Source organism: Callithrix jacchus, chromosome 5 (genome assembly GCF_049354715.1).
Source record: "Callithrix jacchus isolate 240 chromosome 5, calJac240_pri, whole genome shotgun sequence".
In the NCBI taxonomy this organism is placed as follows: Eukaryota; Metazoa; Chordata; class Mammalia; order Primates; family Cebidae; genus Callithrix; species Callithrix jacchus.
In genome coordinates this window covers 65,780,371-65,800,086 of record NC_133506.1, presented here as the reverse complement: position 1 = coordinate 65,800,086, position 19,716 = coordinate 65,780,371, and the positions used below count along the sequence as shown (strand labels likewise).

The 19,716-nt window shown below is 40.5% G+C and overlaps 1 protein-coding gene across 9 annotated transcripts in view; it reads right to left on the bottom strand.

Annotated features, from left to right (window-relative positions):
• The window catches only part of METTL16 (methyltransferase 16, RNA N6-adenosine), a 99,034-nt gene that overhangs the window by 47,780 nt on the left and 31,538 nt on the right, over positions 1-19,716 (bottom strand). For 7 of the 9 annotated variants that reach the window (XR_008481437.2, XR_013535419.1, XR_013535421.1 and 4 more), the window contains 4 exons: positions 18,107-18,306; positions 13,298-13,438; positions 7,044-7,159; positions 1,705-1,847 (listed from right to left, as the gene is read on the bottom strand). Coding sequence is in view for 4 of the 9 variants with exons in the window: in XM_008996349.6 (XP_008994597.1) it covers positions 1,705-1,847; positions 7,044-7,159; positions 13,298-13,438; positions 18,107-18,306 (600 nt within the window). In the remaining 5 variants the exon portion in view is untranslated. The remainder of the gene's footprint in view (positions 1-1,704; positions 1,848-7,043; positions 7,160-13,297; positions 13,439-18,106; positions 18,307-19,716) is intronic. The other 2 variants (XR_013535420.1, XM_054255592.2) reach the window with 1 other exon arrangement.

Here is a 19,716-nt window from a genome sequence, read left to right as displayed (position 1 = left end):
GAAAATTCTGAAACCTGCTGCATCATGGATGAACCTTGAAAACATCACGAAAAGTGAAAAAAGCCAGTCATAAAAGGACAAATAGTGTATGATTGCATTTGTATAAGGTACCCACAGTAGTCAAGTTCATAGAGACAGACGGCAGAATGACGGGTGCCAGGGGCTGAATGAAGGAGAGAATGAGGAGTAACTTAATGAGTACAGAGTAACAGTTATGCAAAATGAAGAGCTCTGGAGATCAGCTGCACAACAATGTGAATGTATCAACATTACTAAACTATACTGTAAAAATTTAGATGGCAATATGGTTTGGATGTGTGTCCCCGCCCAAATCTCATGTCAAATTGTAATCTCCACTGTTGGAGAAGGGCCCTGGTAGGAGAAGACTGGATCGCGAGGGCAGATTTCCCCTTGCTGTTCTCATGATAGTCAGTGAGTTCTCACTAGACCTCCCACTTCTCTCTCTTCCTTCTCCTCTGGCCATGTAATGATGTGCCTGCTTCCCCTTCACCTTCTGCCATGATTGTAAGTTTCCCAAGGCTTCCCCAGTCATGCTTCCTGTACAGCCTGTGGAACCCTGAGCCAATTAAAACTCTTATCTTTACAAATTACTCAGTCTCAGGTATTTCTTTATAGCAGTGTGAGAATGGACTAATACAGATGGTAAATTTCATATTATGTGTATTTACCACAATAATAACAAAATCTTCCCTGTGTCCCAAAGCTAAATCCTAGGACTAAAAGCTCTTTTAGCTTTGAACTACCACATTATCCATCATTTCAACAACATGTGGCAGGGTGAGAAGTCAAGCAAGATAGCTAGCTCTTTTTGAGTAGCTTATGTTGCTTAATGACAGGTGTGTTGTCCAAAATAATTAGCTTTAAAAAGGAATGGCCTTAACCCTCCTCTGCAACTCGTTAGTAATCTCAGTTTCCCTTCATTAAGTTCTTGACAGCTCAATGTCCTCACATATGTCACTGTTTGGGAGACTGATTCCAACAACATAAATTGCTTCAAGGACTAGGCAACAAATTTATTCTGGTTCATGGGAGAGAAATGAACCCATCTGTTTTCTAATCAAAAGCCATATTTGAATCAGTTTTGTTCCATCACAGGACCGTACTAATGGGAGCAATACAATCATATGGTATTTTCCTCTTTCCATCTATGTAGTATACATGGTTACAGTAAACAGAATTCAATAAAAAGCATGAGAACATCCTCAGAAACAGGGTCTTTGCAGATTGTAGGAGCCACTACCTTGGTTATCTGCTTGTTCTTCTGACCACTAGAATTACTTTTCCTCTGAGTCACATGGTTTGTTTTAGAACTACATAGGGAGGGTTGGGCACAGCGGCTCATGCCTATAATCCCAGCACTTTGGGAGGTCGAGGCAGGTGGATCACCTGAGGTTGGGAGTTCCAGACTAGTCCAACCAACGTGGTGAACCCCCACATCTCTACTAGAAATACAAAAATTACAGGTGGATGGTGCCTGTAATCTCAGCTACTCGGGAGGCTGAGGCACGAGCAACGATTGAATCCGGGAGGCAGAGGCTGCAGTGAGCTGAGATCTGCACTTCAGCCTGGGTGACAGACAGACAAATACTCCAACTCAAAAAAAAAAAAAAAAAAAAGAACGACATAGGAGGTAAATGTTCCTATGGTGTAAAAATGATCTGTATGTTATAAAAACAGACTTACCTTAATCTTTTTTTCAGTTGTAGACTGTCATGAATGATCCTTTTAACAAACTCTAGTTCACCTCCTTCTGCCATGATCTCTGTGATGCCGCCTGTGTTAACAGAACTAGGTGGAGGTCTTCGGGGATTTCTTGAGTTTACTCCCTGAATAACAACAACAAAAAACCCTGGTGAAAAATGTGTATACCCAAAGAACCAAGTCTGAATGTAATCCATCCTAAGTTAGAATGGTGAGATGCAATTTGACTTTCCAAGTAGTATGCTGGATTTAGGATTTTAAAATCACAAAGCCATTACAATATTTTATTTTAAACAACGACTTCATGCAGTTACTTTTTCCCAGGTCTTTTACCTTCCATTTTTGTGATTAAACATAAAAATTTTTTGCCTTTTCGGATAGCCCAATCTGTCACTTTTTCTTTATGCTTTCTGTCTTGGTTTCATGTACAGAAAATCCACCCAAAGATTAAATAAATATTTACTTATGTTTTTTTCCTAGCATTTTCATGGTTTTGCTTTTTACATTTAAATATTTAATCCACCCTTATCTCATACTGTATGAAAAATTAACTCAAAATGCATCAAATACCTAAAAGTAAAAGCTAAAACTATAAAACTCTTAGAAGAAAACATAAATTTTCATGACCTTGGATTAAGCAACAGTTTTTGAGACATGACAACAAAAAGCATAAGCAACAAAAGAAAACAGCGAAATTGACTTCATCCGAACTAAAAACTCCTAAGCTGCAAAGGGCACCATCAAGAAAGACAGAAGACAACCCGCAGGAGGGAAGAAAGAAAATGTCTGCAAATCACTATCTAACAAGGAACCTGTAAGTGGGATATATAAAGAAGTCTTACAACTTAATAATAATAAAAAAAATCAACCAACTTAAAAATGAGCAAAGGATATGAAAAAGCATTTTGCCAAAGAAGATATACAAATAAGAAGTGTTGACCAGGCACGGTTGCCCACACCTGTAATCCCAGAACTTTGAGAGGCCAAGACAGGTGGATCACTTGAGATCAGGAGTTTGAGACCAGCCTGGCCAACATGGCAAAACTCCATCTCTATTAAGAACACAAAAATTAGCTGGGCGTGGTGGTACGTGCCTGTGATCCCAGCTACTTGGGAGGCTGAGGCAGGAGAATTGCTTGAACTCGGGAGGCGGAGGTTGCAGTGAGTTGAGATCGTGCCACTGCACTCCAGCCTGGGTGACAGAGTGAGACTCTGTCTCAAATAAAAACCATACAGCAGTAAAAACACTGATTTCCTTCCTAAGCCAAGAAGCTGAGACCAGGAGTAGACTATGACCCAAGTTGGTCCAATGAGAAGAAAATCAAATGTCCAATGGTTTAGGGAAGAAAAGAGCTCTCCTCACCCTCCCACCCACTGAATATTGCTGTACCACAAGTAAACCAGTTTATGAACAAAAACAACCATGGAACAAGTCACAGCCAAGGGAAAAAAAAACAGAGCTCTTAATACTGTGAACACCTTAATCAAATCATTATGAAATCCCACCTACTGCTGGGTTTCTCAAATAATCAACTTTCTTTTTTTTTTTTTAGTAGAGACGGGGTTTCAACATTTTGGCCAGGCTGGTCTCGAACTGCTGACCCTATGATCCACCAGCCTCGGCCTCCCAAAGTGCTGGGAAGACAGGCATGAGCCACCTTGCCCGGCCTCTCTCTGTCTCTCTCTCTCTCTCTCTCTTTTTCTGTCTGTCTGTCTGTCTGTCTTTCTCTGTTGCTCTTTCTTTCTGTCTCTCTACCTTTCTTTCGAGATGGAGCCTAGCTCTGTCGCCAGGCCAGATTATGTTTAGCAAAAAATTTCATTTTGTCTGTTTTCTTTCTTTCTTCTCTCTGCCTTCCTTCCTTTCTTTTCTTTTTCTTTTTCTTTTTTTTTGAGTCATGAATGCATTTTTATTATGACATCTTTTAAGCATCCAGAAAAGTACAGAGTATAGTAAACCACCAACAGAAATGAACACATTGTTAACTTTTCTGATGTCTTTGTTTCAGCTACTTTTTATTTTTGAAGGGGAAAAAAAGAAAAAGAGGGAAAAAGGAATATTACTTCATTCCTAAAATGGGTTTCAATAATGGCCGATCAATATTTTGAGTGTTTAAAGTGGTTAATGCATATTTTATGTGTTTAAAATGGAGACCTCTATTGTGTTTATTTGTTCTGGCTCTGAGTTCGAGTCCTGGATATCGTTATCAATTTGTTGTCTCGTTGAATCTAAATCTCATTATGGGTCTTATGTATCTGGGTGTTAAGATCTCTTATTATTACATTAATCCTTTTACCCTTATATCCTTGTAGCTTTGAAATCTATTTTGTCAAATGTGAAAATTGCAACTCCTGCTTTTTATTTATTTATTTTTGCTCTCCATTTGGTTGGTACGTTTTTTTTTTTCCAACCCTTTATTTTTAGTCTATGTATATCTTTGGCTACACCGTTAGATTTTGTCTGTATCTTTTGATTGGGAGATTTGGTCGATTTAAATTTAGGGTTGCTGCCATTTGATATTAACTGGCTATTTTGTCCTTTCGTTGATAAAAATTCTTCTTTATGTTAATGCTCTTTACTTTTTGGTGTGTTTTTAGAAAGGGTCATACTGGTTGTTCCTTTCTGTGTATAATGCTTCTTTTAGAAGTTCTTGTAAAGCAGGCCTGGTGGTAATAAAATCTCTGAGTACTTGCTTGTTCCTAAAAGAGTTTATTTTTCCTTCAAATGTAAAGCTTAAATTGGCAGGATATGAAATTCTGGGCTGAAAGTTCTGTTGATTAAGTATATTGAATATTGGCCCCCACTCTCTTCTAGCTTGTAGGGTTTCCGTTGAGAGATCTGCTGTAAGCCTAATAGGCTTCCCTTTATGGGTAACTTGATCTTTCTCTCTGGCTGCCCTTATTATTTTCTCCTTCGTTTCGATCTTGGTGAATCTAACGATTATGTGCCTTGGGGTTGGTCTTCTTGAGGAATATCTTTGTGGTGTTCTCTGTATTGCCTGGGGTTGAATAGTGTCCTGCTTTGCTAAATTAGGAAAATTTTCCTGGATAATGTCCTGGAGAGTATTTTCCAGCTTGAATTCATTCTCTCCGTCACATTCAGGTACACCAATCAAGCGTATATTAGGTCTTTTCACATAGTCCCATATTGCTTGGAGACTTTGCTCATTCCTTTTTATCCTTTTTTCTCTATTCTTGTCTTGTCGTTTTGTTTCATTAAGTTGATCTTCGACCTCTGATATCCTTTCTTCCGCTTGATCCATTCGGCTGTTTAAGCTTGTACATATTTCACTAAGTTCTCGTGTTGTATTTTTCAACTCCATAAGTTCATTTGTATTCCTCTCTATATTGTTTATTCTTTTCAACATTTCATCTAACCTTTTTTCCAAGTTCTTAGTTTCTTTACATTGGGTTAGAACAAGTTCCTTTAACTCCCAGAAGTTTCTTATCATCCACCTTTTAAAGCCTACTTCAGATAAAGGCACACAGTCCTTTTCCATCAGGGCTTGTTCCGTTACTGATGAGTCCTTTTCCATCAGGGCTTGTTCGGTTGCTGATGAGTCCTTTTCCATCAGGGGTTGTTCCGTTGCTGATGGGTTCTGATTTTGAGTATACTCGGCCTTCTTAGGCTGTTTTTTTCCCTTCATTGTAGATGAACCGCCTTTCTAATTAGGTTTCTGAGTCGACGTCCGACTTATTGATTCCCAGTGCTGGGATCCGAGCAACCCACTGTGGCGGCCTAAATAGCAGCGATAAGACTGATGGTGCTCTTCTGCCCGGGAATCTCTGGTCTGGCTTCCCTCTTGAGTCCGCAACAAGCGGCTCTGACTTCCCGGAGCTCCAAATTCCGGTCAGTAGGGGAAGCAGTCCCGTTGGCTCTGCATGAAGAGCTGCTGCGCCGAGACGCCGGCAAAACCGCTGCGGCGGCCACAAGAGTCGCACTGGCGACCCGTGGGGCTCCTCCACTGGGAATCGGCTAATCTATGAGTGACAAAAATTCGTCTAAAGATGTGGCGTTGTCTCGTTCTCTGAGCTTTCACTGGGAGCTACAATCCTGAGCTGTTAGTGGTCGGCCATCTTGGATCGATCTCAAATAATCAACTTTCTTTGTTGTTAAGTCAACCTAAATTGGATTTTTAGGTGCAGTCCTCCCTGGGTACTCAGGAAGACCTGCCTCAGATACCAAAATCCAAGGAAGCTCAAGTCCCTTTTATAACAGAGGTAGTACCTGCATTTAACCTGTCCACATCATCTCATATACTTGATAATTCCTAGATTAGTTATAATAGCTAATACAATGTGAATGCAATGTAAAAAGAGTAATATTGTATTTTTCTATTTTTTTTACTGTTACATTGTTATTTTTATTGTTTTCTTTTTATCCCCCCAATTTTTTTTTTTGAGACAGGGTCTTGCTCTGTTCCCCAGACTGGAGTGTAATGGCACGATCTTGGCTCAACGTAAGCTGTACCTCCTGGGCTCAAGTCATCCTCCCACCCCAGCCTCCCAAGTAGCTGGGTCTATAGGCATACACCACAATGCCCAGCTAATTCTTTTTGTATTTTCTGTAGAGACGGTTTTGCCATGTTGCCCAGGCTGGTTTTGAACTCCTGAGCTCAAGCTATCTGCCCACCTCAGCCTCCCAAAGTGCTGGGATTACAAGTGTGAGCCACCATACCAGCCTCCAAATACTTTCAATGAGTGGCTGGCTGAATCCACAGAGGTGGAGCCCACAGATAGAGAGCCGAATATACTTCAAACTGAAAGCACCCTGACACAGCTTTCCAAAGCCAGGCACGGTAGCACGCGCCTATGATCTCAGCTACTAGGGAAGCTGAGGGGAGGGGGATTGCTTGAGTCCAGATGCATAAGACCAGCTTGAGCAACATAGTAAGACTCCATCTCAAAAACATTAACTAAAAAATTAATAAATCAGTTTTTTAAAGTTTTCTTTGCTCTTATTTCTGCAAATAAGGCAAATTTAGATATATACGCAGTTTTTCTTTTTGAGACGGAGTTTCACTCTGTCGCCCAGGCTGGAGTGCAATGGCACAATCTCAGCTCACTGCAACCTCTACCTCTCAGGTTCAAGTGATTCTCCTGCCTCAGTCTCCTGTGTAGTTGGAATTACAGGCGCACACCACCACACCTGGCTAATTTTTTGTATCTTTCGTAGAGATAGGGTTTCACCATGTTGGCCAGGCTGGTCTCGAACTCCTGACCTCATGATCCGCCTGCCTCGGCCTCCCAAAGTGTGGAGATTACAAGTGTGAGCCACTGTGCCTGGCCTATACTAAATTATTTTAAAGTAGAAGAAATTTTACCTTGGCTTCCAACTGATTAGCAAAAAAGGGAGGGTTGCACATGCAAAAGTCATAGATGATCTCAGATTCTTCTTTCAGAGCATCCATCAGGAGCGTCTTCTGTGGTACTTTCACCACTAGGAGAAAAAATAGGAAGGTGTGAACTAATATTAATGTTGTGGTGGCTTTAAAGTATAATCATGCACTGTATAATGCTGCTTTGGTCAACAAAGGACTGCATATATGATGGTGGTTCCATAGGATTATAAGACCACATTTTTATTGTACCTTTTCTAAGTGTTATGTGCTTAGATACACAAATACTTACCATTGTGCTAAAATTGCCTTCGGTGTTCAATACAGTAACACACTGTTCAGCTTGGAGCCTGGGAGCCACAGGCTGTTACATATAGGCCTGGGTATGTAGTAGGCTATGCCATTCAGGTGTGTGTAAGTGCACACTACGAATGAAATCACCTCATGATGCATTTCTCAGAATATATCCCTGCCGTTAAGCAATGCATGACTGGACGTCCTCAAACTCTTAGACATTACTCCCTTCAGGAGATGGAGTTTCATTTCCCTCCCCTTAAGAACAGGCTGTGCTTTAAGGACACTCAGGTAGCTTCATGGAGAGATCCACATGGCAATGAACTAGGGTTTCCTTCCAAGAGTCATGTAAGTAAGCCATCTAGGAAGCAAATCTCTATCACCGAGAAAGTCTTCAGCTCCAGCCAACAATGTGGCTACAAATTCATGAAAGAGTCTAAACTAGAACCACGAGACTAAGCCATGCCAAAATTTATGACCCATAGAAATGATGAGATAAATGTTTATTGTTTAAAGTTGCTGGGTTCAGCTGTGATGGTTCATGCCTATAATCCCAGTGCTGTGGGAGGCCAAGATGGGAGAATTGCTTGAGACCAGGAGTTCCAGATTCACCTGGGAAACAGCAAGAACCTAGCTCGACAAAAATTTTAAAAATAAAAAATTATCTGAGCTTGGTGGTACAAGCCTGTAGTCCCAACCACTTGGGAGGCTAAAGTGAGAGACTGCTTGAGCCCAAGAGGCTGAGGTTGCAGTGAGCCATGATGATACTACTGCATTCTAGCCTGAGTGACAGACTAAGACCCTGTCTCTAATAAAAAATATTAAATAATAATAATAATAAGGCTCCTAGTAATAATATGCCTGGGCATGGTGGCTCATGCCCATAATCCCAACACTTCAGAAACCCAAGGCAGGTAGGTCACCTGAGATCAGGAGTTCAAGACCAGCCTAGCCAACATGGTGAAACCCTGTCTCTACTAAAAAATTACAGCTGGGTGTGGTGGTGGGAACCTGTAATCCCGGCTACTCAGGAGGCTGAGACAGGAGAATCGCTTGAACCTGGGAGACAGCGGTTGCAGTGAGCTGATATTGCACCACTGCACTCCAGCCTGGGTGACAAAGCAAGACCCCGTCTTAAAAAATAAAAAATATAAATAAATAAATAGGCTCCTAGATTTTGGAGTAATTTGTTACACAACAATGGAGAAATAAAACAAATGCACTAATATTAATGTCTCTTTATAAAGATGTTCAATACTATGAAGAAAAGTCTTATTTCTTTCATAAAGAGACATAAAATCTCTTTAATGAAAAAAATTAACACTGCTTTATATACAGAATGGTCACAAAAATAAAAAGTAACTAATCACAAGGGGATTTGACTGTTTCTAGCACAGTTCTATGTGCTGAAATTATTATTATTTGTTTCGGAGGTGGAGTCTCGCTCTGTAGACCGGGATAGAATGCAGTGGCATGATCTCAGCTCACTGCAACCTCCACCTCCTGGGTTCAAACAATTCTCCTGCCTCAGCCTCCCGAGTACCTAGGATTACAGGCACCAGCCACCATGCTAACTAAGTTTTGTATTTTTAGTAGAGACGGGGTTTCACCATGTTGGTCAGGCTGGTCTCAAACTCCTGATCTCAGACAGTCTGCTTCAGCCTCTCAAAGCCCTGGGATTGCAGGCGTGAGCCACAGTGCCTGGCCTATGTACAGAAATTAAAAAGACGGTATAGTTTGTTCAACAGTAGGATTTCCTTCCTTTTAAAATCTTGGTGACTAAGTTACTTCATGTATAGTGAGTTCTCATTATCTGTGCTAGTTATGTTCTACAAAGCAGCCACAAAGAGTCAGTGAGTGAATACTGAACCACTGGTTCCAGCAGAAGTACAGGGTTAGGTTCCTACAAGTCTCTGATCACATTTTCATCAACTGATAGATACACAACCTTGTTTTGTGGTGTTCCTGTTTAAAGACACTTTATCTAACATCCATGGCTGATGCACTCACACTGAACTCACGGCCAACAGCAGTACAACTCGTGTCTGAAGGAGGCTTATCTAACACCTGTTTTGTCTGTAAGGCACATCACAGCCTCTGCACTGAGGAACAAAAGACAGCTCTTCAGCACTATGTTTAGGGACTATTTAAACAGCAAAATCCCCAAGAAAAAGCACAAAAATGAGAGAGAGAAAAAGCCCAAAACATGTGGCATTAAATAGACCAAGAAAAGGATGTTCGGTTGATGGTGTGGAAGCTGGAGTAAGAAAGCAGAGTATCACCTTGCTCAGCCTCAGCTGGGAACATGCACGCCGGGCAACTTCAATTATTTGCCACTATGCACATGTCTGTGAATGACCACAAAAGTACCATGAATGCCAATTTTTGAGTTAAAAATAAGTTTTAGGTTAAGGGTGCTGGCTCAAGCCTGTGATCCCAGCACTTTGGGAGGCTGAGGCCAGAGAATTGCTCGAGCCCAGGAATTCAAGACCAGCCTGGGCAACATGGCAAGACCTCACCTCTACAAAAACTACAAAAATTAGCCAGGCATGGAGGTGCACAATGGCAGCCTCAGCTACTCAGAAGGCTGGGGCTGGATGATTACCTGAACACAGAAGGTTGAGACTGCCATGAGCCACTACACTCCAGCCTGGGCAACAGTGAGACCCTGTCTCTAAAAATAATTAAGTAAATATATTCATACATACAAACATACATACATACATTTTAGCTATTGATAAACGAATTCTAAAGTTTATTTGGAGAGACAAAAGACTCAGGATAGCCAACACAATATTGAAAGAGAAGAGGCAAGATGAAAGACTGACATTACCCAATTCTAAGACTTACTACAAAGCTACTGTAATCAAAACAGTATGTTTTTAGTGAATGAATAGATCAATGGAACAGAATTGATATATAGTCTTTTCAAGAACTGATACTATGACATCACTTGGACATCCACATGCAAAAAATGAATATAGACACAGAACTTATATCATTCACTAAATCTAACTCAAAGCAGATCACAGACCTAAATGCAAATGCAAGACTATAAAACTCCTAGAAAGTAACATACAGTCTTGCTCTGTTTCTCAGGCTGGAGCGCAGTGGCGTGATCTCAGCTCACTGCAACCTCCACCTCCCAGGTTCAAGTGATTCTTGTTCCTCAGCTTCCTGAATCACTGCAATTTACATGCATGCGCCACCAAGCTGGCTAATTTTTGTATTTTTAGTAAAGATGGGGTTTCGTCATGTTGGCCAGGCTGGTCTCAAACTCCTGACCTCAAGGATCTGCCTGCCTCAGCCTCCCAGCATGCTGGGATTACAGCACTTTTTGGATACAATACCAAAGGTATTGTATACAATTCTTTAAAAGGACTCAATAAGCTGGACTTGGTGGGCACAGCGGCTTATGCCTATCATTCCAACACTTTGGGAGGTCCAGACAAGAGCATCACTTGAGGATAGGAGTTTGAGACCAGCCTGGGCAACAAAGCAAGACTCTATATCTATTTTTTAAAAATTAGCTGGGCATAGTGTCGTACAGCTGTAGAACCAGCTACTCAGGAGGCTGAGGTGGAAAGATCACTTGAACCCTCATACATATATATATATATATATATATACACACACACACACACACACACACACACATATATATATTTAATGTTAATAAGACCAGCTCTTTTTTCCAAATATATATATTCTTATTAAAATTAAATTTTGTACTTTTTAGGCTATTATTTTTTTAAAAAAGGAAAAAATTTAATTTTTGCTCTACTAAAGATACTGTCAAGAGAATGAACAGACAAGTCACAGACTGCAAGAAAATATTTGCAATACATAGCTGATAAAGAACAATTACTCAAAAAAAACAAGAAGTCTTTTTTTTTTTTTTTTTTGAGATGGAGTTTTGCTCTTGTTACCCAGGCTGGAGTGCAATGGCGCAATCTCCGCTCACCGCAACCTCCGCCTCCTGGGTTCAGGCAATTCTCCTGCCTCAGCCTCCTGAGTAGCTGGGATTACAGGCAGATGCCACCATGCCCAGCTAATGTTTTATATTTTTAGCAGAGACGGGGTTTCACCATGTTGACCAGAATGGTCTCAATCTCTTGACCTCGTGATCCATTCGCCTTGGCCTCCCAAAGTGCTGGGATTACAGGCATGAGCCGCCGTGCCCGGCTGAAGACAAGAACTCTTAAAACTCAACAATAAGAAAATGAACATGATTGAAAAATGGGCAAAAAGTCCTGAACAGACACCTCAGCAAAAAAGATATACAGATGGTAAATAAGCATATGAAAAGATGTTCCACAACAATGTCAGGAAAATACAAATTAATGAAATACCACTACACACCTATGAGAATGGCCAAAATCCAGAACACCGACAACACCCTGTACTGCCAAGGATATGGGCAACAGTGCCGGCAGGAGCATTAAACAGTTCTTTGGAAGACAGTTTGGTGGTTTCTTACAAAAGTAAAGATACTATTACTATACCATCCAGCAAGCACACTCCCTGGTATTTACCTAAAGGAGTTGAAAAATTACATGCATAGAAAAAGCTGCACACAGAAGTTTCTCATAACTTTATTTGGAGTTGTCAAAACTTGGACGCAATCAAGATATCCTTCAATAGGTGAATGGAGAAATTCTGGTATACCCAGATAATGGAATAGTAAAATGAAATGTGCTAAAAATAAATGAGCTTTCTGCAATTACAGAGGCAGTCGAAAAAAATTAAATTAAAATAACATTTTTAAAAAGCTATCAAACTATAAAAAGACATTAGGAAACTTAAAAATAAATATTACTAAGTAGGAGAAGCCAATCTGAAAAGTCTACATACTGTATGATTCCAATTATATGACACTCTGAACAATGTAAAACTATGGAGAGAGTCCAAAGGTCAGTAGTTTCCTGGGGTTGGGGTCAGTGAGAGATGAACAGTTGCAGCCCAGAAGGCCAGAGGGCAAGTGAAACGACCCTGTGTATACTGTACTGGGAGATACACGCCAGTTTCATTTGTCCAAAACTACAGAATGTACAACAAGGGGAAACCGTAATGTAAACTCTGATCTGTGGGTGAGAATGATGTGTCAGCATAAGGGCATCACCTGTAACAAATATCCCACTCTGGGGAGATGTTGACAATAAAGAAGGCTCTGCATGTGTGGAGGTGGGCACATATGGGAAATCTCCGAACCTCCACTCCGTTTTGCTATGAACCTAAAAATGCCCTAAAAAATAAACACTATAAAAGTATACAAACACACAAACAAACAAAAAACCACCACTTAAAGTCTCTGGAAATGATTCTAAGGCAAATAAAGCAACATTTATTCAAGAAAATCTACTAAAATAAATGAATGCATAACTAAATAAATTTCGGCAAGTAGGCAAATTCACAAATACAGAATCCACAAATAATAAGAATCAACTGTAGTTACTATTTTCTTTCTGAGTTAATTCTCATATCGAAACAGCAAACCCAACGACAAAGTACCAGACTTTTAAAAATTATCAAAGTCTGGGCCGGGCGCGGTGGCTCACGCCTGTAATGCCAGAACTTTGGGAGGCCGAGGCAGGTGGATCACAAGGTCAAGAGATCAAGACCATCCTGGACAACATGGTGAAACCCCATCTCTACTAAAAATACAAAAAAAAAAATTAGCTGGGCATAGTGGTGCGTGCCTGTAATCCCAGCTACTCAGGTGGCTGAGGCAGGAGAATTGCCTGAACCCAGGAGACGGAGGTTACGGTGAGCCGAGATCGCGCCACTGCACTCCAGCTTGGGTAAACAAGAGCGAAACTCCGTCTCAAAAAACAAAATTACCAAAGTCTGCATATTAAAAAAAAAAAGGTAATGAAATGTGTTAAATTAAAAAGGCAGGTGAAAGAAAACGAAAAGTTTGGAGGTATTCACTCTGTGGCGCTAACCTTTTATGAGATCAGATAAGTTATTCTGTTCCACATTTTTCTTTGCATAGTTGAAACACATATCATCCACTTCTGTTGCAAGGAAATACCAGCCATTCAAGGTTGCTCCAAGTAACGGGTAGATGCAGGAGGCCCCTGTACCTAGTAAAATGAAAATTCAAAACACATTCTACACACCAGAGGGAAAGGTTAGAATAATCATGAAAACACAATGCTTCTCAGAATTCTGTTTTGATACAGGGTCTCACTCTGTCACCCAGGCTGCAGTGCAGTGGTGTGATCACAGCTCACTGCAGCCTTGACTTCCTGGGCTCAGGTGATTCTCCCAGCTCAGCCTCCCGTGTACCGGGGACCATAGGTGCATGCCACCATGCCTGGCTAATTTTTGTATTTTTTGGTAGAGAAATCACAAACTGGTATCTGATTTCATAAATATTACAGCTACTGGTTCCCCAGTCATTTCGTTTATGTTAGTCTTACCTCCTAATTAGATTCAAACTTCCTAAAGGATAGAAACCTTGTGACCTCCTTTGTGTGTTGTATAAAAAATAAAGTACACATAAGCAGAGGTCAAGGAATACATGACTAATTAACCTAAAATGCCCCAAACTGTTGATTTACTTTATAAAAAGTCTTCATTTAAAATCTCATACAAAACTCAATTTTCTTAAAAGAAATCAGTGCTATTTGCTAACATGCCTTAGTAATAACTTAAAACAGATCAGTATACATTCCATTCTCCAAAAGCAGGAAAAAATATGTGGGGTATAAAATTTTTAGTATATTAAATTGCTGATTCTCCAAATGTCTGTAAGTTGTCAGTTGAAAGAAACAAGAAGTTAAAAGAAAAAACAAAACAAAACCCTAAAGAACTCATTTCTTACATGTGGAGACATGGAAAAGTATTTGATTTGGAGCCATCAGAGTCATTGGCTAGCCCCACCACAGTTTCAAGGGAGGCATTCAAGAGGCAAACATTCCAGGCAAAAGAAAAAAAAACACTCTTTGACCACTAGGGTTTGGTACTAAGCTATGTAGAACCCCTAGCCCTAGACTAGACTATATACTAACCATGATTATTACTTTCATAGACTGGGCATAGTGGCTCACACCTATAATCCCAGCATTTTGGGAAACCAAAGCAGGTGGACCACCTGAGGTCAGCAGTCTGAGATGTACCTGGCCAACATGGTGAAACCCCGTCTCTACTAAAAACACAAAAATTAGCTGGGTATAGTGGTGAGTTACACCTGTAATCCCAGCTACTCAGGAGGCTGAGGCAGGAGAATCGCTTGAACCCAGTAGGCAGAGGTTACAGTGAGCCGAGATGGTACCACTGCACTCCAGCCTGGGTGACAGAACAAGTCTGTCTGTCGGTCTCTCTTCTCTCTCTCTCTCTTTCTTACAATATTGACTATCTTGGCCAATTAGATCCTAAAATGTATATTCAAGAGAAGAAAAGCCAGTGTTTCTCCCAAAGGCCTAAAGTAGTCAGCCTCTACCAGCTACTCTAGGCCTGCTCTCATCTGCCATATCCCAGTTCTGGTCTAACCTCGTAAGGATCTGGCCGGAAGAAGTAGAGGCTAGATATTCCTAACCCAGAGGAAATCCAGGCTCATCATCCGGCTTCCTCATTAGGCATCCTGAACAGGCTAGAAAAGACAACGGTCCAACACTGACGCTCTTCGATGGTCAGTGAATGCTGTGCTGCCTACCATGTCCGCCTGAGAGTATCCTGGCCCCAGTGCTACTGGACAAGCACATCCTTGGACCATTGTGGGGTAGTGAGGGAAGGGGTGGAAAAGGGTACTCAAGGTCCTCTCAGAAACCACAAACATTCAGCTCCTGCCAGCCATTCTAGTAAGCCAGATACACACGTAAGAAAATTTCAGTTGTACTTTCAACTCTGTAAAAAAAAAAATCCAGACGAGATCCTTGACTTTTACACAACTGCCTCTCTCTTCCAACTTCAATTTCATTTAAAAAATAAAAACAAAAAATAAAATAAAAAGGTACACTTACCTCCAGGGTAACAGATAAAAGATCTGTCACAGCCAAAAAGTTTCTTAATTCTCAAGACCCAAAGACTTGCACTCTAATAGAATGCAAAAGACTCTTTACTAGTCCTTTATAGGACAGAACAAAATCCCCTCAGAAAGCCAAATGACATTTTTAAATGGATAATAATCTTTGTAATGATAAATAAAAATGGAAAGTACGTAATCCTAGAATTAGAGCAAACTGATGGAGTCTGGGGAAAGAATTTATATAAAACCCTAATTAGAATGGATGTGATTGCAGTTAGGTAATGCCCCTTGTGAAGAATTAAAATCCATTAACCTCCTCTATCCCCAAGTGCTATTTTAGAGGGTTTGGGGCATAATTAAAATCAAATTAGTACCAAACAGGCTGTGAAGCTTTTTAAGCAGACTCGCTGAGAAGCTCTTCTGCAGAAAAGGTCAGAGATGATGATGGGTTAGAGTAGCAGTGGAGATGGAGAGACGCAGGTGACTTCAGAAGCACTTCAGAGAGACAGTCAACAGGAAATAGTGACAGACATTTTTTAGTGAGTGTGGAGAAGCAAGTATCAAGGATCACAAGGTGGGCAATGGTAGACTCACTGAAATAAATAACAGAGAACCAGGATTAGGGAAATAGAGTGTGAGTTTGGTCTTGGACACAGCAAGTTTCAGCAAGTCTCATCTCATAGCAAGTCTGAGATGTTTTTCAGACATACAAGTTTCTCATATATGTGAGATCAGAGGTTAAGAAAAGTAATCTGAGTCGGAGGAACATATAAATATGTGGCTTATTTGCAGTGAGGTAGGAAATCACCATAGAAGTGAATGCAGTTGCCCAGGGTAGGGTGCTGAGTGAGAAAGGAGCTAAAGGCTGAGCCTTATGTAAAGAACACCAATATCCAGTGGTCAGATACAGGAAGGTATGCCGGGAAAGTAGAGAACAGTGCATATTAATGAAAGAGGAAACCAGCAGAGGAGTCTGGTGTCATGGAAGCAAATGAAGGAGAGAAAACAAAAGAGAAAGGAGGGATCAGTAAATGCTGCTGAAAAGATCATATGGGATGAGGACTGAAAATGCATGCAAATAGCAAAGTTGAACATTTACCACTATCTAGAAATTGGAACTGTTATTAATTCTACTAAGTTAGAAATAGAGACTGGGCACGTTAGCTCACACCTGTAATCCCAACAGTTTGGGAAGTCAGGAGTTTGAAACCAGCTTGATCATCAACATGGTAAAATCCCATCTCTACTAAAAATATAAAAATTAGCTGGGTGTGGTGGCAGGTGCCTGTAATCCCAGCTACTGGGAAGCTGAGGCAGGAGAATCGCTTGAACCCGGGAGACGGAGGTTGCAGTGAGCCAAGATGGCATCACTGCACTCCAGCCTGAGTGACAAGAGCCAGATTACATCTCAAAAACAAAACAAGACAAAAAAACAAACAAGACAAATAAAAGAAGAGAAAATAAATAGTGACAGAGCTGCTAATTCAAATTTTCCTAAAATGAACTATTAAATGAAAACTTTGGCTATAACAAATGCACACGTATAGTTACAAAACATGCCCTGGCTTCATTTCTGCCTGTCTCCTCTCACTCTCCCAAATGAATGAAACTGGACAGTCTTTATTGTAAAAGTTACATTAAAAGAACATCTTACTTTATTTATTTATTTTGAGACAGGGTCTCTCTATCACCCAGGCTGGAGTTTTCAAATTTTTGTTTCATGATTTATTCTTCCAGAAAACCTTTAGACTTATATTGCAAAGTCCTCAAGAAATTCCACTGAGGTTTTTGGCCGGGTGCGGTGGCTCACGCCTGTGATCCCAGAGCTTTGGGAAGCCAAGGTGGGTGGATCACCTAAGGTCAGTAGTTTGAGACCAGCCTGGCTAACATGGTGAAACCCTGTTTCTACTAAAAATACAAAAAAATTAGCCAGGTGCAGTGGTGGGCGCCTGTAATACCAGTTACTTGGGAGGCTGAAGCAGGAGAATCGCCTAAACCTGGGAGGCAGAGGTTGCAGTGAGCCAAAACCGCACCATTGCACTCTAGCAGACGCAACAAGAGCAAAATCCAGAGTAAAAATAATGCCCAACAGACACAGACATCAATGTGGTAATCTGAAAAGCTAAGTAGGGCCAGGTGTAGTGGCTCATGCCTGTAATCCCAGCATATTGGGAAGGTGAGGCAGGTGGACTGCTTGAGCCCAGGAGTTAAAGACCAGCCTGGACAACACACCATTTCAAAATTAAAAAAAAAAATATTTTAAAAAATTAAAATAAAAAAAAAAGAAAGAAAGAAAATGAAAAGCTAAGCAAGGCAAGAGGCTCACTTTGGTTTTTACTTCCGTTAACCTCCTGCTCCCCATTTGGACTGACAATCCCTTCTCAAGAGAAATCAATGGGAGAAAAGGCCAGGTGGAGTAAATAGGAACAGCAATACAGGTGGAGGATCCCTAATCCAAAATGCTTGGGATGAGAAGTGTTTTGGATTTCAGTTTCTTTTTTTCAGATTTTGAAATATTTGCATTATATTTACTGGTTGAACATCCCTAACCCCAAAATTGGCAAAGCTCCAATACACATTGCCTCTGAGCAGCATATCCGCGTTCAAAAGGTTTCAGATTCTGAAGCATTTTGAATTTTCAGATTAAGGATGCTCAACCTGTACCTGCAGCCAGCTTCTCTTACACAACAACAAATACCCAGTAGAAAAGTTTACAAAGAATTTGATCATGCAAAACTTATGAAACCTATGTTTAGCCAAAAACGAATTTAAGACAATATACCTATGTCAATTCCTCTTCGGAGAGAACTTTTGTCAGAGTCCTGGTGACCAATCAGATCTTCTACCCAGTGAATATAGTTGAGTCTCAAGGGAACTGTGGGAATTAGTCTCTCCAATGGAATATCAATAGAAAGTCCAAAATCTTCCCTTAGGAGAGTACAGGTCAGAGCTCGGACTGCTTCAGGGTCTTTAAAATTAAGGCTGAGGAGTAGAGAAAAAGAAGTAAAACTGATGATAAGATTCACTATGTTGTACAAGCTCTATGGCAAACAGGCAATACCAAATGCCCATCTGAATTTCCTAGAGAGATCACACATAAATAGTTATGTAGAGCATGCATCCCAGTGGCATATATACGTGAGTGTTTAACACAGTCACAGCATATGAAAAGCAGTACAGTCCTCCACCAAAAACACTGCATATCCACATATGGAGCACAGAGATTATGAATGATTCGGTTCCAATTCCTGTCTCCTTATTTCCTTACTATGTGACTTTGGACAAGTTATTTACCTCTAGGAGACTGTTTCCTTGGCTGTAAAATGAGAATAACAGTACCAATATCACAATGCTATTGAGAGATAACCTGAAAAGTACCTAGCATAATGTCTGGTGCACAGTAACTGTTTTACCAATGCTAGCTATTTTTACTGTTACCATTGACATCATTTGACATTAGCATTCCTTGAAAATCATACTTAAAAGTGGAAAGAAAGCAGTATAAAAACGTTTAATAATGAACACAGGATAAGATAAATGTGACAAATATTACGGACATCAAATTTTAAATGTAACTATTTCTTAAAGCTTTATGAAATAGAATATACATACTATAAAATTTGCCTGTAATCATACAACTGAATAATTGTTAGTATATTAACAGAGTTTTACAACCATCACCACAACCCACTTTTAGAACACTCTTATCACCCCAAAAAGGAGAACTCATGACTATTTGCAAGTTTTCCTTTATTTCCAACTTTAGCCCGAGGCAACCATCGATGTACTTTCTGTCTTTGTAGATTTGCCTTTCCTGGACATTTCAACAACTGAAATCGTAACAAGGTCTTTTGGTCACTTAAGTTTGTAAGGTTCATCCATTTTATAACTTGTCAGTATTTCACTTCTTCTTATGGGCAAATAGTATTCCACAGCAAAAATAACTACATTGTGCATCCAGTCACCAGTTCCTGAACCTCTGGGTTGTTGCTACTTTTTTTTTTTTTTTTGAGATGGTATTTCGCTCTTGTTACCCAGGCTGGAGTGCAATGGCACAATCTCGGCTCACCGCAACCTCCGCCTCCTGGGTTCAAGCAATTCTCCCGCCTCAGCCTCCCGAATAGCTGGGACTACGGGCGCGCGCTACCATGCCCAGCTAATTTTTATATTTTTAGTCAAGACGGGGTTTCACCATGTTGACCAAGATGGTCTCGATCTCTTGACCTCGTGATCCACCGCGCCCGGCTGCTACTTTTTGACTATGACAAACAATGCTGCTATGAACATTTGCATACAAGTCTCTGTGGACATGCATTTTCACTGCTCTTGGGCAGACAGGAATGGATCATATGATATACCTGTATTTAACTTTTTAAGAAACTTGTACCAATA